This window comes from Canis lupus, chromosome 15 (genome assembly GCF_003254725.2).
Source record: "Canis lupus dingo isolate Sandy chromosome 15, ASM325472v2, whole genome shotgun sequence".
Classification (NCBI taxonomy): domain Eukaryota; kingdom Metazoa; phylum Chordata; class Mammalia; order Carnivora; family Canidae; genus Canis; species Canis lupus.
Genome location: NC_064257.1, coordinates 64,268,374 through 64,286,265, shown reverse-complemented (window position 1 = coordinate 64,286,265; position 17,892 = coordinate 64,268,374). Strand labels below are relative to the sequence as shown.

The 17,892-nt window shown below is 41.3% G+C and overlaps 1 protein-coding gene across 3 annotated transcripts in view; it reads right to left on the bottom strand.

Moving 5' to 3' along the window:
• The window catches only part of BTC (betacellulin), a 43,187-nt gene that overhangs the window by 6,159 nt on the left and 19,136 nt on the right, over positions 1-17,892 (bottom strand). For all 3 annotated transcript variants that reach the window (XM_025435913.3, XM_025435914.2, XM_049094390.1), the window contains 2 exons: positions 13,300-13,398; positions 4,802-4,925 (listed from right to left, as the gene is read on the bottom strand). In XM_025435913.3, the coding sequence (XP_025291698.1) occupies positions 4,802-4,925; positions 13,300-13,398 (223 nt within the window). The remainder of the gene's footprint in view (positions 1-4,801; positions 4,926-13,299; positions 13,399-17,892) is intronic.

Genomic DNA, 17,892 nt, shown 5'->3' with positions numbered 1-17,892 from the left:
AAATAAAGCAGTACAACACTGTGTTCATGAATAAATTCACTTTCTTTGCTTTGCTGAAAACCTGTCATCACTTGAACATTAGCAATATGGCTAATATAAATACACAGCGATGATGGCAATTTATTAAAACTTATTTTACAATTTTAGATTCTGAGCTTGAAAGAGAGGGGATGGTAAAGATTCCTCTGCAGCATTCCCAAGCACTGAAATATCACCATGACATGGAGTTCAAGATCCCCAGGACTTCCCATTCATCGTAGGGCACTCAACATGCCCAAGTTCTCTGGCTAAAAATTATTTAAAAATTATACTGTTTTATATGATCCAACATGGTAATGTATGTGAAAGTTCGTAGACCAATGCCTAACACCTAGAAAGCTCCATAATTGTGATTTAACAGGATTCCTTTCTCTCTTTCTTTTAACTTCCACCCACCAGTTCTACTCTCAGTGGCCACAGATTAGGTGATACTCTTCTATTTACCACCTCTCCAACCACATCTCCCCAAAACACAATTGGTCTTGTCCTCTCCAGCTCCTTAATCTGATGCTCAGAGGGCCATTTTCAGATGGGTATACCATGCCCTCTACTGCCCTTGTAAAGAGACCCCTTTCTCCATGGCCCCCATGAAGTGCAGCTCCTGGAAATCAACAAATCTCCAAGAGGGACTTTCACTTTCCTTAATCTCTCACCTCTTTATCAGTACAGCCTTAGGATTTACCCCACGACAGCAGATTCCCTTTGACCAAGCCAAGTCTTGTCTGAGCAATGTTCAACAAGTTAAAGGCTCAGTGATTTGGGGACTATCCATAGTATTCTCTGAATCATGGTAGATGCTTAAAAGTCACATAAGAAGTTGTCTGAAGACATTTCAAAATTGAAAACGTATGTTGTAATATCAGTACCTTTGCTTAACAAATATTTGCCCTTTTGACCCCTTAGACTCATTCAGAACAAAATAGTTACTGGTTATATAATTACTTAAATCTCAAAAAGATGAAATTATGCTCCTTAAAAAGATTTCTATGTAACCTTGGTTATTTATATTTTGTTGTTTTATTTTGTTCTGCTTTTATTTTTTAAAGAAAGGATCTATTGCCAGGCCATTCTATGGGTTATATTCGACAGAAGCAAGGCAGTTACTTCCCACAAAGTCTAGCTTGCCCAAGGAAGAAGATCCCTTAAAGCCAACATTATAGCTGAAATAAAGCCTGAAACAACAATAACAAAAACTATCTCAGTCACAATCATCAATTGAAAGGCGATACTCAATGCAAGAAAAAGAGAAAAGATATCTAATGGCATATATTGCAAAAGGACCCTAAGGATATAAATAGGGAAAATTGCTTCCTGCAAGATAGCTAAGCATCTTGGTTGCAAGGTCAAAATCACAGGAAGAGAACTTAGAAATATCTTGAAATATCAAAAGTCTCTTGCACATAGGATGGAACTGGGAGGGGTGGTGGAGCAGAATCACCTTTAATTGCATATGTGGGAGGGAGATTTTTAACGAGTTTTTTTTTTTTTAAGGCCATAATTAAAATCTTACAAATATAGTCTTTTTCAATTAGCTTGTTTTCCTAACGAATTTACTAAATGTGGCGTTTTTAAACAATAACGCTGCCTATAAAATACACAGCAATTACCTGTTGCTCTTTTAGAATGTTTTTCTAATTATAGGTTCTGGGTTCTGTGGCTTAAGCATGCTTTAATTGAATTTCTCAGCAAGCAGTATTTCTCGCAAGTTGAAATGTAATGGAGCTGTGCTGGAAGGTCGAACCTTTACATAGCCAGTTATAGTGGCTCTCATGCTATTTCCCTTCTCAGCAAACCAAATATATCAGCTAATGGTCATTTCCATGAGAGAGGCAGAGGTCAAGAGTGCCAGATCCTAGTAGATGTTTATTAAATGCTGAATAACTGAGTAAATGAGTTTTTATTTAATAAGCATCTTATAAAATATAAAATAATCTTTAAAGATGCCCATGACCCTTGAGGACTGTGATAAATCAAATTTGGGATCACTGTTCTGAAATAATCACCAGACACCATTATAACTATTAACTATTTGTAACTATTTGTAAGATTTATAACTATTAACTCAATTGATCCTCACAACAACCTTTGAGGTAGGTACCATTATTAACCCATTCTACGGTTGGAAAAACTGAAGTATAGAGAAATTAAGTGAGTGTGGATGGAATTCAAGCACAGGAAGTTTGGCTCTCAGGGTTATGACCTAAGCTCACGTAACACTGCTTAAATGAACTGTGTTGCATAAATAATAAAAGGTATGTATCCAGAAACAAATCATCCCCACTCCAAGAAAATACTGAGAAGACTAAGGGGATTTGAGTTATTGGAAACACACCTTTTTTTTTTTTTTCAATTATAAAAGCAGACAACTATTTTTACATAACCACAACTCCTGGTAATTCTAAGCAGAAAGGAGATACTTCTAATTTTCGAAGGTAGCAGAGTCACCAATGGCAAGGCAGTTTTGCTTGAATCTGTGCTATGCCAAGTCACCTAAAACGTCAGGCCCAGGTCAAATATGTCCCACTCATCTCAGCAGTACACTTAATGGAACACCTACTCTGTGCTGGGTACTATAATAGGTATTTTTGCTTAACATATTGCTTTATTTCCAACACTTGAAAGGGAGATAGTATTATCCCCTTTTACAGATGATAAAACTGAGGCTCAGGAAAGGTAATTGAACCATTGTTAGCAGTGCGTATAATTGGTGCAAGTGAAATCTTAGCGTAGGTCTATCTGACTCCAAAATCTGTGTCCTGACTCCTCTATTCTTCTGCTTACTATTGATTCTGCACCAATCTACCACTAGGAAGCTGTTTCTGACCCAGAGTAAGGCCTTGATTTTGACAGTTAGCATAGCAGTCAATGGACTGTGCTAGAGGGACTTACGTACTTATTCACTAGTCATTTCCTGAGCACCTATTAAACTCTGGCGCTGTACCTGGCACCGGAACACAAAGAATGAATAGGCCATGAGACCCACCATTAGGTGCTCATAGTCACGGGCAGGACACTCAGCGAAGCCAACAGCTATGCTCCAGAGGAAAAGAGTTTTCATAGAAGGGTGACTGGATCTCAGAGAAAGGCCATCTAACACACCTGTGCGTGTGTCCGAGAAGAGGGAAATCAATGCAGGGGTCCGGAGGAGCTGATGTCTGAGCTGCATCTTAAAACATCAGTAAGAATAAGCTTTCTGGACTGTGGGAGTGTATGTGATAAAGCGTGGAAAGGAAGTAGGACCTCAGAGGAGCACTTGGGAATAGTGAGGGGTATGGCTAGAAAGGTGAGCCAGGATCAGAGGAGGTACGGAGGCCATGGAAATGAATTTTAGCCTCATGCTGAAGGGGGCGAGCTGTGTATTGATCTGAATGGATTACATATTGTGGTTTTCATTTTAGAAGGCAGCAATATTAGAGAACAATAAATCTGCAGACACACACACGGACAAGCTAGAAAAATGTACTGGGTTAAATAGTATTAATATTTTTAAAATTTGGGACATCTGGGTGGCTCAGTTAAGTGACTTCTGATTTCGGCTCAGGTCATGATCTCAGGATCAGGAGATGGAGCCCCAGGTGGGGCTCTGTGCTGGGTGTGGAGACTGCCTAAGATTCTTGATTTTACCCCCCACCCCAGTGCCATACATTTGCACGAGTATGCGCGCCCTCTCTCACTAAAAGAAAAAAAGTGAGATAAAAAATAAAAATATTTTAAAAACTCAATATATTCTCCTAAGCCAGTGAGCAAGTAAAGGAAATAAAAATAAATATCAGCTCTCTTCTTTCCCAACAAACACACACAAACACACACATATTTTTATTTCCTTAGATTCGCAACTCTTAATCCCCCTCTAAGTATTACCCAGTATATTTATTTTTAAATTAGATTTAATTATAATTAAATTTTGATGAAGTCCATGACCCTTAGATGTGCCATTAAATTAGGGATTGGAATTGTTCTGAGACACTTATGAAAAAAATGTATAACGGGAGAACTGCACATAAAAACAGAAACATTCTATGAACTTTAGGTCACAATTATACTTTTTTTTTTTTTTTCAAAATTATACTTAAAAAAATCACCTTGCCTATCCATCAGGAAAGGTCTCAGGGAGTACTTAGAGGAACATTTCTTTAGAAGAAAATAAATATTTTTTAAAATGCAAAAAAAAAAAAAAAAAGCTGTTTGTGCTTGAATAAAATTAAAAGGACTCAGTCTTCTAAGATGTGGAAAGAACACTTTTCTTCCAATTCCCTTTTATAATAAACAGGCTTTGCACATCTCTATTTACAAACTGGACTCATTTCCGTGCACTTAGCTGACACCTGCAGAAGTAGCTCTGAATTTGGAAAAGACTCCTTCATAGTCACATGAACTATGCGGCCCCTGGCACAGGTCAGAAGAAGCCGCTTTCGTTTGAGCCATCCGGGGTATTAAGGGAGCCCGAGAGCGTCCCTAACACGGACAGAAGGTCGGTTGGCCTGAGGCTGCAGAGGGCGTGGCCCGGGGCAGATGGGGCGCACAGCGGCTCAGGGGACTGTGCCCCGCGGTGCAGCTCCAGGCCCGGAGCCGCCCCCGCTCCCCTCCCAGGCCCACCACGCGGTGCAGAGCTCCAGGCCCGGGAGTCCCCCCCAGTCCCCCCTCCCAGGCCCACCACCCGGTGCAGCGCATCAGGCCCGGGACCCCGTCCCCCCGCCCACCTCCTGGGTCCCAGGCCCAGCACGTGGCAACCCCCCCCCCCCGCCCCGGCCGCTCCACTTACACGCAGGACGGTGTCTGCTCGGCCACCACGAAGCGACACCTCCCCTTGAGGCAGTAGTGCTCGTAGCGCTGGGGGCAGCGCCCGAAGTGGCCCCTCCGCCTCCACCGCGCGGTGGTCGCGGCCCCTGCGAGTGAGAAGAGCCTGTGAGCCACTCGCGGCAGGGCCATGCATGCGCCTCGCATCACCCTCCCCCCTCCTGCCAGTTCATCTCTAGAACATACTCCAGGGGCTGGTCTCTGCTTCTCTCCGCACCGGGGGGAAAAGCGGGACTTCTGTGCTCTCCGAGTATCTGGGTAGCTCCAGACACGGAGTCCCGGGGATCCCCGTGGGAATGTCGCACATGTCAGCTAAGTGTGTGTCCAGCCTGCCTCTCGGGACCCTCGGTGCCGCTTAAAGGGCGTAGCTGTGGGGACAGAGGGCCTCTCTCTGCGAGAAATTCATCAGAGCCGGAGAAGGGCCGCCCTTCCCGTCCCTTCCTCTTCCTCTTTCTCTTTCTCTCTTTCTCTCTTTCTCCCTTCCTTCCTTCCTTCCTCCCTCCTTCTTTCCTTCCTTCCTTCCTTCCTTCCTTCCTTCCTTCCTTCCTTCCTTCCTTCCTTCCTTCCTTCCTTCCTTCCTTCCTTCCTTCCTTCCTTCCTTCTCTTCCCTTCAACATGCACATAGTATTTGCTGAGTCCCAGATGCTGGGGTGCTAACTATATGCATGGTTAATGTAGTGCCTTGGCGCTTATAGCGGCCTTGTGAGGTGAGCATCATTCTGGTCTCAGGTATGTGGATACACAAAGAACAAACACGGAAGCTGAGTCCCCTTCCAAGATGACATAGCTGGTAAGTGGCAGGAATGAGATTCAGACCCAGGAGGTCCATGCTCCACCCTGATCCCTGCCGAGCCAGCAGGGGCTGTCATCTGCCTCCAGCCTGACACACCGGGCAGTCACCAGTCACGCTGGCCTGAATGAGAGCTTCCCCCTCTCGCTTAACCCCCCGAATGATTTCCCTTGCCCTGAAGAAAAAGGAGAATACAGGAAGCTTCATATCCAGGATTCCGATCCTGTTCTGACTTCCGTGTCTTACCTTTAGAGTTTTCATTGCCTAACTTTGAAACTGAACAGTAGCATGCACGGTCTCTCCCTTGCTCGCATGCAGAAGGCAAAGAGAAACAGCACGCAGATGCCAACGGGCTGTTTCCCGTGTGGATCTGCATCAGCTGTGCCCACGCCCCGAGACAACAGCTAGCGAGCCAGCTCCAACCCAGGGTTGGACTTTTCCACAGTCGTGACCAAGGGCTCACACCCTCAGACAGCCCGCGATGTTCACTTCCGAGGGGCATTTCACACGGGCCTGGTATGCATCGGCCATCCCAGTGACATTAATAGTAACGACTACTAACACTTCTTAATTAATATTATAAAACGAGTACAGACGATTGCCCAGCGCTGCCAGAGAGGGGGATTGCCAAGGACTTTGGATGATCCATACACAGAAAATCCCTGCGGTGCAGGTCATGAAGTTTCAGGGGGTAGCAGAAGGTTGCCGAGGACTGGCCGACCTGGTTAGGGTTGGTGACTTGGCTGCCAGCTATGCCGACCGCTTGTGTGTGCCAGGCATTTGCTCTCATGCGTGCCAGTCAGTGGGCTCTTACCGAGATTTTTTCCAGAAATAACTACGAAGTGTCTCAAAAACAAAGATCTGTATGTTTTGGCAAATTCATTTATAATCAACTTTCATTCGTGCTTTCAATTTCCAGAGCCCTAGAGTAAGCACTGGAAAACATCAAAAGAATAAAGCATATTTTGGCTATCTTAATGGGTACAATAGAGCATTTTAAAGGCAATAATAAGCAACCCATCGGTAAGGACAGCCCTAGTAACCACATAAACAGTTGTGGCACCCTGGAAACAGTGGAAAGAAAGAAGACCAGATTAGGACGAAGGAAGTCAGTATTTTATTTTCAGCTCTGCCTTTTCTTTGCTGCATGGGTCTGGGCAAGCTCACGAAGCTGTCTGAGCCTCAGTTTCCCCACCTGTACACTGAAGATGATAACATCCACCTTAGAGGGCTGTTTTGGAGCTCAAGTAAGAACTGCACTCAGAAGTTCCTAGCTGAGGACCCTGGACAATCAGGTCCTCAGTGACTGAGTTGATACTAGAATCTTGAAAATCTTGGCAATTCTAAGAGAGACCTAGTATCATTACGAGGAGTGCTTATCTAATCAAAGAAAAAGTTCTGGAAAATATGGATTGTTTTCTAGGAGGAGGTAAGCAAGCTATTCAGTTATAGAGGATGTTAGGAGCAAAAGCTCAGGATCAGGTCAAGCTTGCTCATGCGGCGGTAGGTGGCAGATTTCATGGGGATGTAGGCTGAGAATGGAAGTTAGAGGCATCAAATGTCAGTAGGCTGAGGTGCTTATACTTGAAATACAAGGCAGAGGAGAGCTGCAGAAGGTTCTTAAGAATTAAATGGTGTGTGTAAGAACTACACTTTTTGGGTTAGCATTTTATCAAAGTGTATTAGATGGGAATCTGCAGATAGTAAGATGCTGGGGGCAAGGAGAAAGCCATTGCCTGAGCCATGCGAACATACGTGACATGGGCCTGTGGCCGGGGAACTGGGGTCAGAGATGAATTTAAGAAGGAATAAGACTTAGTGACAGATCTGCTGTGCTCCAGAAAGGCCCCTTCCTATGATGCTGAGAATACCCAACTTTAGGTATGAGCCGTATGGCTCTGTATCCTGAGCTTTACTAATTCCTCTGGTTGTTGTATCCCTTTAAATGTAGCCGGCCTTTCAATAAACACCATACAGAGCAAGATACCAAAAAGTGCCTTGCCCAGCAGCTGCTGGATGCAGTGATTTGACTGGCCTCAGCCCATCCAAGCAGCACAGGCCCGTGCCAGGGAAATGGTTGCCAGGCACTGTTTGGATCATTCACAGAGCTCCCTCCTTTGCCAAATAAACATGATCTTAAATATTCCCAGCATTATTTGGATTTAAAAACCCTTCTATGGCACCAAGCAGAAAATGTCCAGTGATTTCTCTATGAAACTTTAAAAACTGGAGAAAAATACCTCACACATACTGTGCTACCTCCCTGCCCCCCCCCCCCCAAACAGATGAGATCATCTCTTCTCTCTGATGGAAATGAGAAGGCTTATCGCATACTCCCTTTCAATATGCATCTTCTATTCCAGTAGCTTTCATCTATTACTCATCAAGGTCACATTATCTGAAAATTGAACAACTGTGAAATCTAACATTTTCTGCCTACCATGAGACCTGATGACATAGGGCAGGGGGGATGGCAAGATCTACCCTTCCATTCCAGACAAATTTATCAAGAAGGAAAAGTTAATTCTATGACAAAAGAATGGTTAGTCCCATGTATTGTGTTTCTTTGTTGAGAAGAAAATGACTTGGTCTTGAAAACCTCACATGAAAATTCCCCTGATACCGGGGGTGGTGGAACTAAATTGTTCTTTTTTCCCTCCCACCTCACTCTTTTCCAACACGTTCCCAAAAGCAAAACATCCTCTGGGATGGAGTCAGTCCCACAGAATTGCACTGGAAAACTAAATCCACTAGCGGGCACTAGCGGGCCAGGTTGCAACACAATCTCCTAAGTGGATTGGCACCACAAGTATCCTATCTCTGTCTCCTCTTGAGATGCCATATTCCAAGGATTCTAAAGCCAATTAGATAAGAAACTATGAGGGTTACTGTAGTTAGGTGTATGACAACATCTAACTCTGAGTAAGAACATCTTTCTTTGATCAGTTAGACAAAAAGTAGTCCTCTTCCTCGGATCACATAAATAGTTAATTGAGATGCAATAGATTCTCTTGGATCACACTAAAGTAGAGGAAGATAGCACACATTCGGATGATTTAGTGTAAGTATGGAATTTTATCTCAGTTTGATGGATGCTTTGATTAAATGGTACAGTTCCCTGGTCTTTCTCGTACATGATTTTTTAAAAAAAATTTATTTATTTATTCATGAGAGACAGAGAGAGAGAGAGAGAGAGAGAGAGAGAGGCAGAGACACAGGCAGAGGGAGAAGCAGGCTCCATGCAGGGAGCCCGATGTGGGACTCAATCCCGGGTCTCCAGGATCACACCCTGGGCCGAAGGCAGGCACTAAACCGCTGATCCACCCAGGGATCCCTTGTACATGGTTCTTATTCTCAAACCAGAACAGGCCTTGTGATGCTTTTGTGTTTAAAACTCCTCGGAATTGATACACTAGTTTTATTTTTTTGTAAAACATTCACTTAGTTATTCCAGTTGTGCTCATTACTAACCTATTTAATGTTTTTATAAATGATGTCAATGCCAGCAGCTCTTCTAAAATCAACTCAAAGGGTAATATATTTTATGTAATTCCCATTACAATGTGATAACCTAATCCCCTCGTTAAATACATAGGTAAATCTCTGTGCAGGAGATTTAAAGGGAGGGGCTAAATTTTGAGATAAAAGTCTCATAAGTCTTAACAGGGAGAGAGAGGAAGTAAAACAAATACCTATACATTTATCTTCCCACATAGATATCTGATCTTAAAAAGGGAATAGCTGGGGCACAGAAAAGCTTGAGTGGTCACAGCAGTTTGCAAAGAAGTTTCTTCCTGTGGAGAGGAGGTTGAGCCTTTAATCTTCCAATCCTTGGCTTCCCGGCAACTTCCCAATAGGGATTTCCTCCTTTTACAGCCTTCTTGAGCCAGGAGGTGAGGAAGGGAGTGTAGTATTTTCTAAGTTAATTTTCCTTCTTATCTTGCCAACTATCACCCTAAGACAGGGGAATGTAAACGCACACTGCCCTTGACGAAGTGCAAAATTTGAAAATTCCTCTCGTCTGAAGATTCCCATTTGTTTTACATCCAGTGCCATTTCCTACAGAAATGTAAAACAGCTGATGACTCCAGGAAAAGAAAAATAGATCTCAGATGTACTTGTTAACCCCGCTGAGTTCCTAGGAAATGTTTATGTGGAGGTCTAATCAGAACAGCCCCTCACAGCTCTGGACCAGGAGGGCTAGCCACTGGCTTCTCGGCTTGTCGGAGTGGAAGGAGTGGGCCTGCACTTAGAGCTGCCCTCCTTCATTCTATCCCTTTAAAGGAAGAAAAAAGAATTTAGTGTTGGTGTGTGAGTGTATTTGCATGTTTAAAATTATTCACAGCTGGGGGCAGACAAAGAAAAATGAACAGGAAGAAAAGTTGTATCTCCTGTTTCTCAAGAGTGCCTGCTGCGGAATTCTTGTGTGTACGAGGCCTCCTTTGCTTGTTCTTCCTCATATTCCCCAGCCTCTAACTTTTGCAACGCACTGGGACTCCGTGTTTTCTCGTCTCTTCTCTCGACACTCCCTTTTGGGACATTTCCTGGTTTTAAACATCTTTATGGTAACAATCCCAAATTGATATTTCCATCCCAGATCTCTTCCTTCAGTGTCCAACAGTCCAACTAACATCTCCACTTGGTGGTCTAACTGAGAGTTTAAATTAACGCTACCCAAATGGAACACCCGATTTCCACCCTAAAGTCTGGTCTTTCCTCATCTTAGTAAATGATACCTGCATTCTTTCTGTTATTCAGGCCAAATGTCTTAGAGTCACTTTGACTTCTTTCTCTTTTACTCTACATCCAATTCATCAAAAACATTCTATTGGTTGTAGTCAAAATATACACAGAATCATCCCTCCATCTCTACCACGTTGGTCTAAGCCTGACATTTATCTCTAGACTGGAAGTAGTCTCCATGGCAACAACTCCTAACTAGTCTCACTGCTGCCACTTGTCCCCTTAACCGTCTCCTCTGCACACAGACACCAGAGTGATGCTGTTAAAACTCAAAGCTGAAGGCTTTATAGTCCCCGGCAAGGTTCTACTCAGCATCCCCCATCACCTCTCTCTCCCCACTAACTCTTCGACCTCCTCTTCGACTATGTTGTTCACTGATGCATCCTGGGTACCTGGAACAGGGCCTGCTGCACTGCAGGTACACGGAAGTATTGGTAGGAACGAGTAAGTTTCTTACTCAAGACAGAAAAGGAAAAACTAAAAGTGAAATGCTTAGAGATTGGGGCCACTTGAAAATAAAATTATAAAGTCATTTAAAATGGGGACACCTGCATGGCTCAGCAGTTTGGTGCCTGCCTTCAGCTGAGGGCGTGATCCTGGAGACCCAGGATCGAGTCCTGCGTCGGGCTCCCTGCGGGGAGCCTGCTTCTCCCTCTGCCTGTGCTTCTGCCTGTCTCTGTGTCTTTCATGAATAAATAAATGAAATATTTTTTTTAAAAAAAGAAATCAGGACGACTCCTAAAGATCATCTGATTCATTTCTTCCTTTTACAAGTGACAAACTGATGTTCGAAAGTTTAAGTGACTTGACCAAAGTCACACAGTCAATAAAGACAAGATGCCCTGTTCCTTGTTAAGTCCTTTTCAAGAACATGTTGTCTTTTCTGGGTTTACTTTCAAGGATTAATTTTCAGAATTTTCTTCACATACTCAGCATTGTGACCTTCCCTCATGACTCTAGCAGTTCAGCATGGTGATTAACAATACACATCCTGGAACCAGCCTCTCCAAATTCGTTTCAGGCTACTCCATGTACTGTGTGACCTTAAACAAGCTAAAAAAATAGTATAGAGTTTTCTTAAAAAAACAAAACAGAACAGAATTACCATAAGATCCAGCTATCCTACCTCTGGGTATTTATCCAAAAGAATTGAAATCAGAATCTCAAAGAGATTCTGCACTCCCAATAAACACTTTCATGTTTATTGCAGCACTATTCACAATAGCTAAGATGTGGAAACAATCGAAATATCCATCAACTCATGAATGGATGAAGAAAATGTGGTTTATACAAACAATGGAATATTATTCAGCCTAAGAAAACCAGGCACTCTTGCCATCTGAAACAACACAGATGGACCCTGGGAGCATTATGCTAAGCAAAGTAATCCAGTTATAGAAGAACAAATACCACATGATTCTACTTATAAAGGTATCTAAATACCCAAATCCACAGAAGCTGAGAGTAGAATGGTGGTTGCGGGGCTGGGGGTGGGGGTGGGAGGGCAAGAGGAGTTGTTTAATGGGCATGAAGTTTGGATTATGCAAGATGAATAATTTTTAGAGATTTACTATACAACATCTGGCATATAGTTAACAATCTTGTACTATATACTTAACATTTTGTTAAATATTCTTTTTAAAACTTAAAAAATAGGCAATACATTTAGCATAATGATGACATAGCTTTTTTAACACTGTCAATCATTGGATCATTGGATAACCCCCAAAGGAAATGTGAAAATGCCATCATTGCAGATATTTAAAACTCAACTGAAGAAAAGTACACAAGCACATAAAATTGGCCTTGTTTTTCTCTCTACATGAGTGACAAGACCCACACAAGCATGACCTAAGACACCAATGGATTCCACCCCCTGTGGGCACTTTCCAGACCACCCACTAGTGTGAGGGAAGAAAGAGGAAGACTGGGCTGGAACTGATGACTCACATCAGGAGGACTTGCTCAGCATGGTCCTGGCTCAGTTAGGACTTCTCCAGGATGCTTGGAAAGGAGTACTTAACACCAGGTCACTACCCTCTCAGCTCCAAAAAGTTTCCAGGGAATATAGGAAGCCTCTCCAACCTACTTTTAGAATTGGCCTGTGTTTTGTTTTGCTTTGTTTTAAATCAGAAGCAATCCCTGTAGAAGATCAGACCATTCACTCTATAAAGGGTAGACAGAACCTTAGACCAGGGGTCAGCAAACTATGGCCCTAGAGCCAGAGCTGGCCCACAGCCTGTTTTTCTAAATACATTTTTCTTGAAATACATCGTTTGCAATGTGTCTATGGCTGCTTGCACAGTACAATGGGCAACTTGAGTAGCTGCAAAAGGCTGCGTGGCCCACAAAACCTAAAATACCTATTATGTGACCCCTTACCAAGCCTCATCCCCACATTGGACTAATAGCTTTGACAATACTGAATCAAGGATCCTTAAGGTAAAAATCTGTCAAAGTTACTGCCTTTGTCCCTTCTTTTAAGTTGTGGAATAGAAAAAAATATTTTGAATAGAATATGCCAACTTTTTATGAATCTCATCCAAGGTATTTCATGCTAGAGTCTGAAGCACATGCCTGTGACACCTAAAATAGTGTATTTATTAAAAATGGAAGCACTAGAGTCAGAAAGAACTGAGTGTGAATCTCAGATTTGCAATTTTCCTGTTCTGTAACCTCTGGCAAGTTACTTAATCTTTCTGGGTTTCATCTTGAAATAAATACTATCCAGCTCAGAGGGGCCTTGTGGGGAGTGAAGGCATTACTATACATAAAGCACTTAGCAGAGAGCCTGGTACATCAGCACGTGCTCAAAAAACTACGTAGCTTTATGATTACTATAATATTAAAAGTTAAAATTAGGGAACTCCACTTTCCAATATTGAACATGAGGCTGATAAAATACAAATGCATCACTTGTTAAGCATTACCTGCGCAGTTTCCCCCAGGATCTCCACAGAGAAGGCCATCCTTTTCAGGACCTCTGGTTGAATTCCCATCTGCCACAATACAGTGGAGGATCGCTAGACCTTCAAGTTTAAAACAGAACCAAAACAAGCATGAAAACTTGAAAATTTCCTCAATGCAAAGTACTTTACCAAAGTCATGACCCATTTATGAAAATAACAAACCTCTGACTTCCACTGCCAAGGCACTCTCCCACAACAAAGAAGTGGCGGTACACAGGCCAGCATGTCTAATTTTTTAACCTCAATGCCAAAGACAGAATTTTCAAGCCAGTTTCACAAACATCTAACTATATATCTTAGTCTCTGAAGAGACTTGGCCATAGCTTGTGATGGAGACATCCAGAAGCAGAAAGATGGAGTTCTCAGCCACTGTACAAATACTGATGAATTTCCAGAGAAAATGGATGAATTTCCAGAGAAAATGGATGACAAGACCACGTGGCAACCTACTCTCTCCATTCCAAAAAGACTCAATATTTCTCAGGCATTAACTATTGTTTGGACTTTCTTCTTGGGATATGTGAACTGGATATTCAATTTATGGGAATTCTTTAAAAATTGTAGCTTCCAAAAAAAAAAAATTGTAGCTTCCCTCAGCTAAGTATTCCTGTCGTTGAGAAGGACAGACCTCATGGAAAGGTATAGGGGAGAAAGGAATGCTGTGTTACGGTTAGGACGGTTTAGAATACAATGTGTAGTCCTTATGTGGACCTGATTCAAACAAATCAACTGTAAAAAATCACTAATGAGCTAATCTGGAAAATTTGACCCAGACCAGACATTAGATAATATTAAGGAATTGTTGCAGATAATTTAAAGTGTGATAATCATATTGTGGTTCAGTTTAAAAAAGAGTCCATATCTCTTAAATATATAAATTTAAATACTTATTAATGAAGGTAATGCAACTGAGATTTACTTTACAATAATCCAACAAGGGAAGGTGGGTACGAGGTGCTGAGAGAAACTTACAGATGAAACAGATCGGGCACATACTGCTCATTGTTGACGTTGAGCAGTGGCTATAAGAAGGTTTATTATACTCTTCTCTCCACTTTCATATATATATATATATATATATGAAAATGTCTCTATATATAATATATAATGTCTATAATAATATATAATTGTCTATAATAATAAGTTGGAGATGGCAGGAGAAGTAGAGGAGGGAAGATGGGGAGGGATGACATGGCTTGGGAGCTAGCTAGTCCTGAATTCATGACCTATTTTTGCTACTTTACAGTCAGGCACCTGAACAAATTTCATAACCTCTCAATTTCCTCATTGGCAAAGTGGAGATAATTATTATCTCTTCTTCAGAACAATGCTGCGAGGATTCAATCAGGTAAGTATGCAAGGCACTTAACACAGTGCTGGCCTGTAATCGATGCTCACTTAAATTACTCATTATATGTAACTGGCAGGAATTGAATAACTTGCCCACTGGGTATACTGATGCTTATCCATCTGGCCAATGGTTGCTAAGCTGTGCATGCTCTCTTAATTCAACTCAGTTCAACAAACATCCATGAACATCCAGAAACACAAAGGTGGATAGGACAGATTCTACTCTCAAAGTGCTCCAAAGCTATAAAGGCAAGTAATCGGCTAATCAATTAATCATAACAACACAAAGTGAGACTATTGTGTCAGAGGACAATAGTATCTAGCAAGTTCAAAGGCCAAAATAGTTTCCAAAAAGATTCTTTCAATACAGAGACTCTTTTCTAGCTATCTAATTAGAAAAGGTTAAAAAAAAAATGTGATAACTAGCATTGAAAAAAGCAAATAGAAAAAGAAATTCAAATCTATTTCCACACCTGGGTGGCTCAGTGGTTCAGTATCTGCCTTCGGCTCAGGTTGTGATCCAGTCCCGGGATCAAGTCGCACATCCCTTCCTGCATGGAGCCTGCTTCTCCCTCTGCCTGTGTCTCTACCTCTCTCTCTGTGTCTCTCATGAATAAATAAATAAAATGTTTAAAAAAAATAAATTCAAATCCACTGGTGAAAGGTAAATTAGCATTACTTTACTAGAGGACAGTTTAGTGCCGTACATGCTAAAAGCAAAAAAACAAAAAAAAACAAAAAACTAAAAAAATGTACAAATGCTTAAATGCAGTCATTTCATTTTTGTAATTTCCCCTAAGGAAATAATCCAAGTTACATAAAAAGACTTAGCTGCACAAATTCTCTATGTAACATGGGTTAAAAATAATTGGAAATTCCTAAATATCTAACAAGGCTCAGATGATTAAATACATGAAATACTATTCAGGCATAATTCAAACATTAATAGAACATTTTGATATATTCCTTAGCAAGAGAGATAGGCTATAGAATAATAACGTTCCGTGATCTGTGGTTTGTCTGCATCTGTTTGTGGTAAGTGTAAAAAAATATAGATATAAAGAGATATAAAGGTGGGTAAGTAAGTAGTGTTACTCACATTGGTCAGAAGAATTTTTTTTTTAATTTTCCTTATTTGTACTTTCTAATTTTCTAGTAGCATATTTTATTTGTAGCAACAACAAAAAAAGGAGTGTCTCCCCAATTATAAATCACACACGCAATTTGGCCACCAAATTTTTAGATTTTTCAGGACTTTTATACCTGCCACCCTCATTTCACACTTTCAACAAGCCAGAAACATATAATCATTTAGGACTTTCCAAGCACACCGATTGTATACTTAATCATCTTTGTAATCCTGGTAACTAACACAGAATACAATAAATATCCAACAAATGTTGAAAGAAGAATAAATCAATGTATAAAAGAACAAAACAACATTCAGATTTTAAAAATCCCAGTATCCATTTCTACTGGATAGAAAATTTCAATGGAAAATTTCAGTGGGAAATTTCAGTCAATTTATTTTATTATTATAAAATAGGTTTAATTCATGCTTAAAATCTCATACGTGAGCTTTCTCTATGGGCAGAATTAGGAACCCTTAATTCTGGAGTTAATCTGTTCTAATGGTGGGACTTTTACAAAAACTCTAAATCTTATAGAGATTCAGCATCTACAAACTAGGGATGACAATATCTCCTTCTCGAAGTTCTTGTAAAAATAAAATTAAGTAACATAAGAAAAGGCACATGGCTTGGGACCTAGTATATAATTGTTGGTCTACGCACACTCATTTCTACTATCACTTATAATTTAACCCACCATTCTCCACTTCCACCTAACAGAGGGACCCCTGATTTCAAAACCCGCCCAGGGCCCTCCAACCTTCCAGCAGGCGGGGGCCCGTGCCCAGACTCTCTGCTACGACTTACTCCACATGCTGGCATCAGCTGGTGAAAGGATGCCCTGGGAAGAGCCCTAGGCAGGACTCCTAGGGAGGAGGCATGCTCCGGCGAAGCATGCGCCCTGCACGAGGCCCTGGGCTAGCACACGCTATCTGCTCGCCCACAGTCTTCAGGTTATAGTCACGAGCTGGCAGCCACGAACTGGATCCAGATGAAGAACCATTTTCTTGATCTGCACAGTTTTAAAAAATTGAATCGTGACAGCTCATATTTCACCTGGATTTTTCTGCTTCTACTGAAAAAGCAGAAGGTCTGGCAACACAGGTCTGGAATACCTTCCTGGAAACAACTGGAGACCACTAAGCTGCAGGTGACCCCTTTAATTCTACAGATCCTATCAGGCTGGCTGGGCTCAATTATTTTAACTGCCTAGACCTGACAAGCATTTCAGTTTGTGAACTCTACAAATTGACTCAGAAATCACAGAAATGCACACAAAACCATTTACTCAGTATTCAGTATTGATACTGAAGGCTGCTTCCAGGAAAAGAGACATTCTTGTTCCACCCATAATTCAACAAATTGAGTACTGTGATACAAGACACTGAAGGCTCAAAGATAACAGATAATATCACTAATCTTAAGGAGCTCACGTTCTGGTAAGTAAGGTAGACACACAAATATTTAAGGCGTGGTGTAGTAGGGACAACAACCGAGGAGACACAGGAGTAACCCAGGGTGGAGAATCAACTCTACCTAGCCACAAAGACTTGATGGAGAAGGTGAGGATTGTGGTGAGTTTTTAACAGGAAAGAAATGATTTTTAAAAACATCAATCAATAACTTCTGGATAACATAATCATTGATATTATTTGTTTCATCAGTAGACAATGTTTATATGGTAGTAATAATGTAAATACTGATAATGCACATTATTATATCAAAAATTATCATAAAATGAGAGTCTGTAATTAGCCTACTTATGCCATGTGGGGAAACTGTGGTGATTTATCAGTATCTTTGCTGTGCCAGTTCTTAAATATTTTGAGTATCACCTTTATAGTAATATACTGAAGTTATGAGAGAAAAGAAACTCAATAGGTAGAATCCAAGTTTGGCAAGTCAACAAATAGCATTTCAAGCAAGTTATTTAGCAAGATGGAGGTAAATACAAAAGAAAACACTTAAAATAGTTAAAAGTGGTTGCTTCTAGGAGGTAAAGAGGAAGGAAGCCATGGTGCCAAGATCTATTATTTGTTGTTGTAAACCTTTTAGTACTATTAGATTTTTTAAA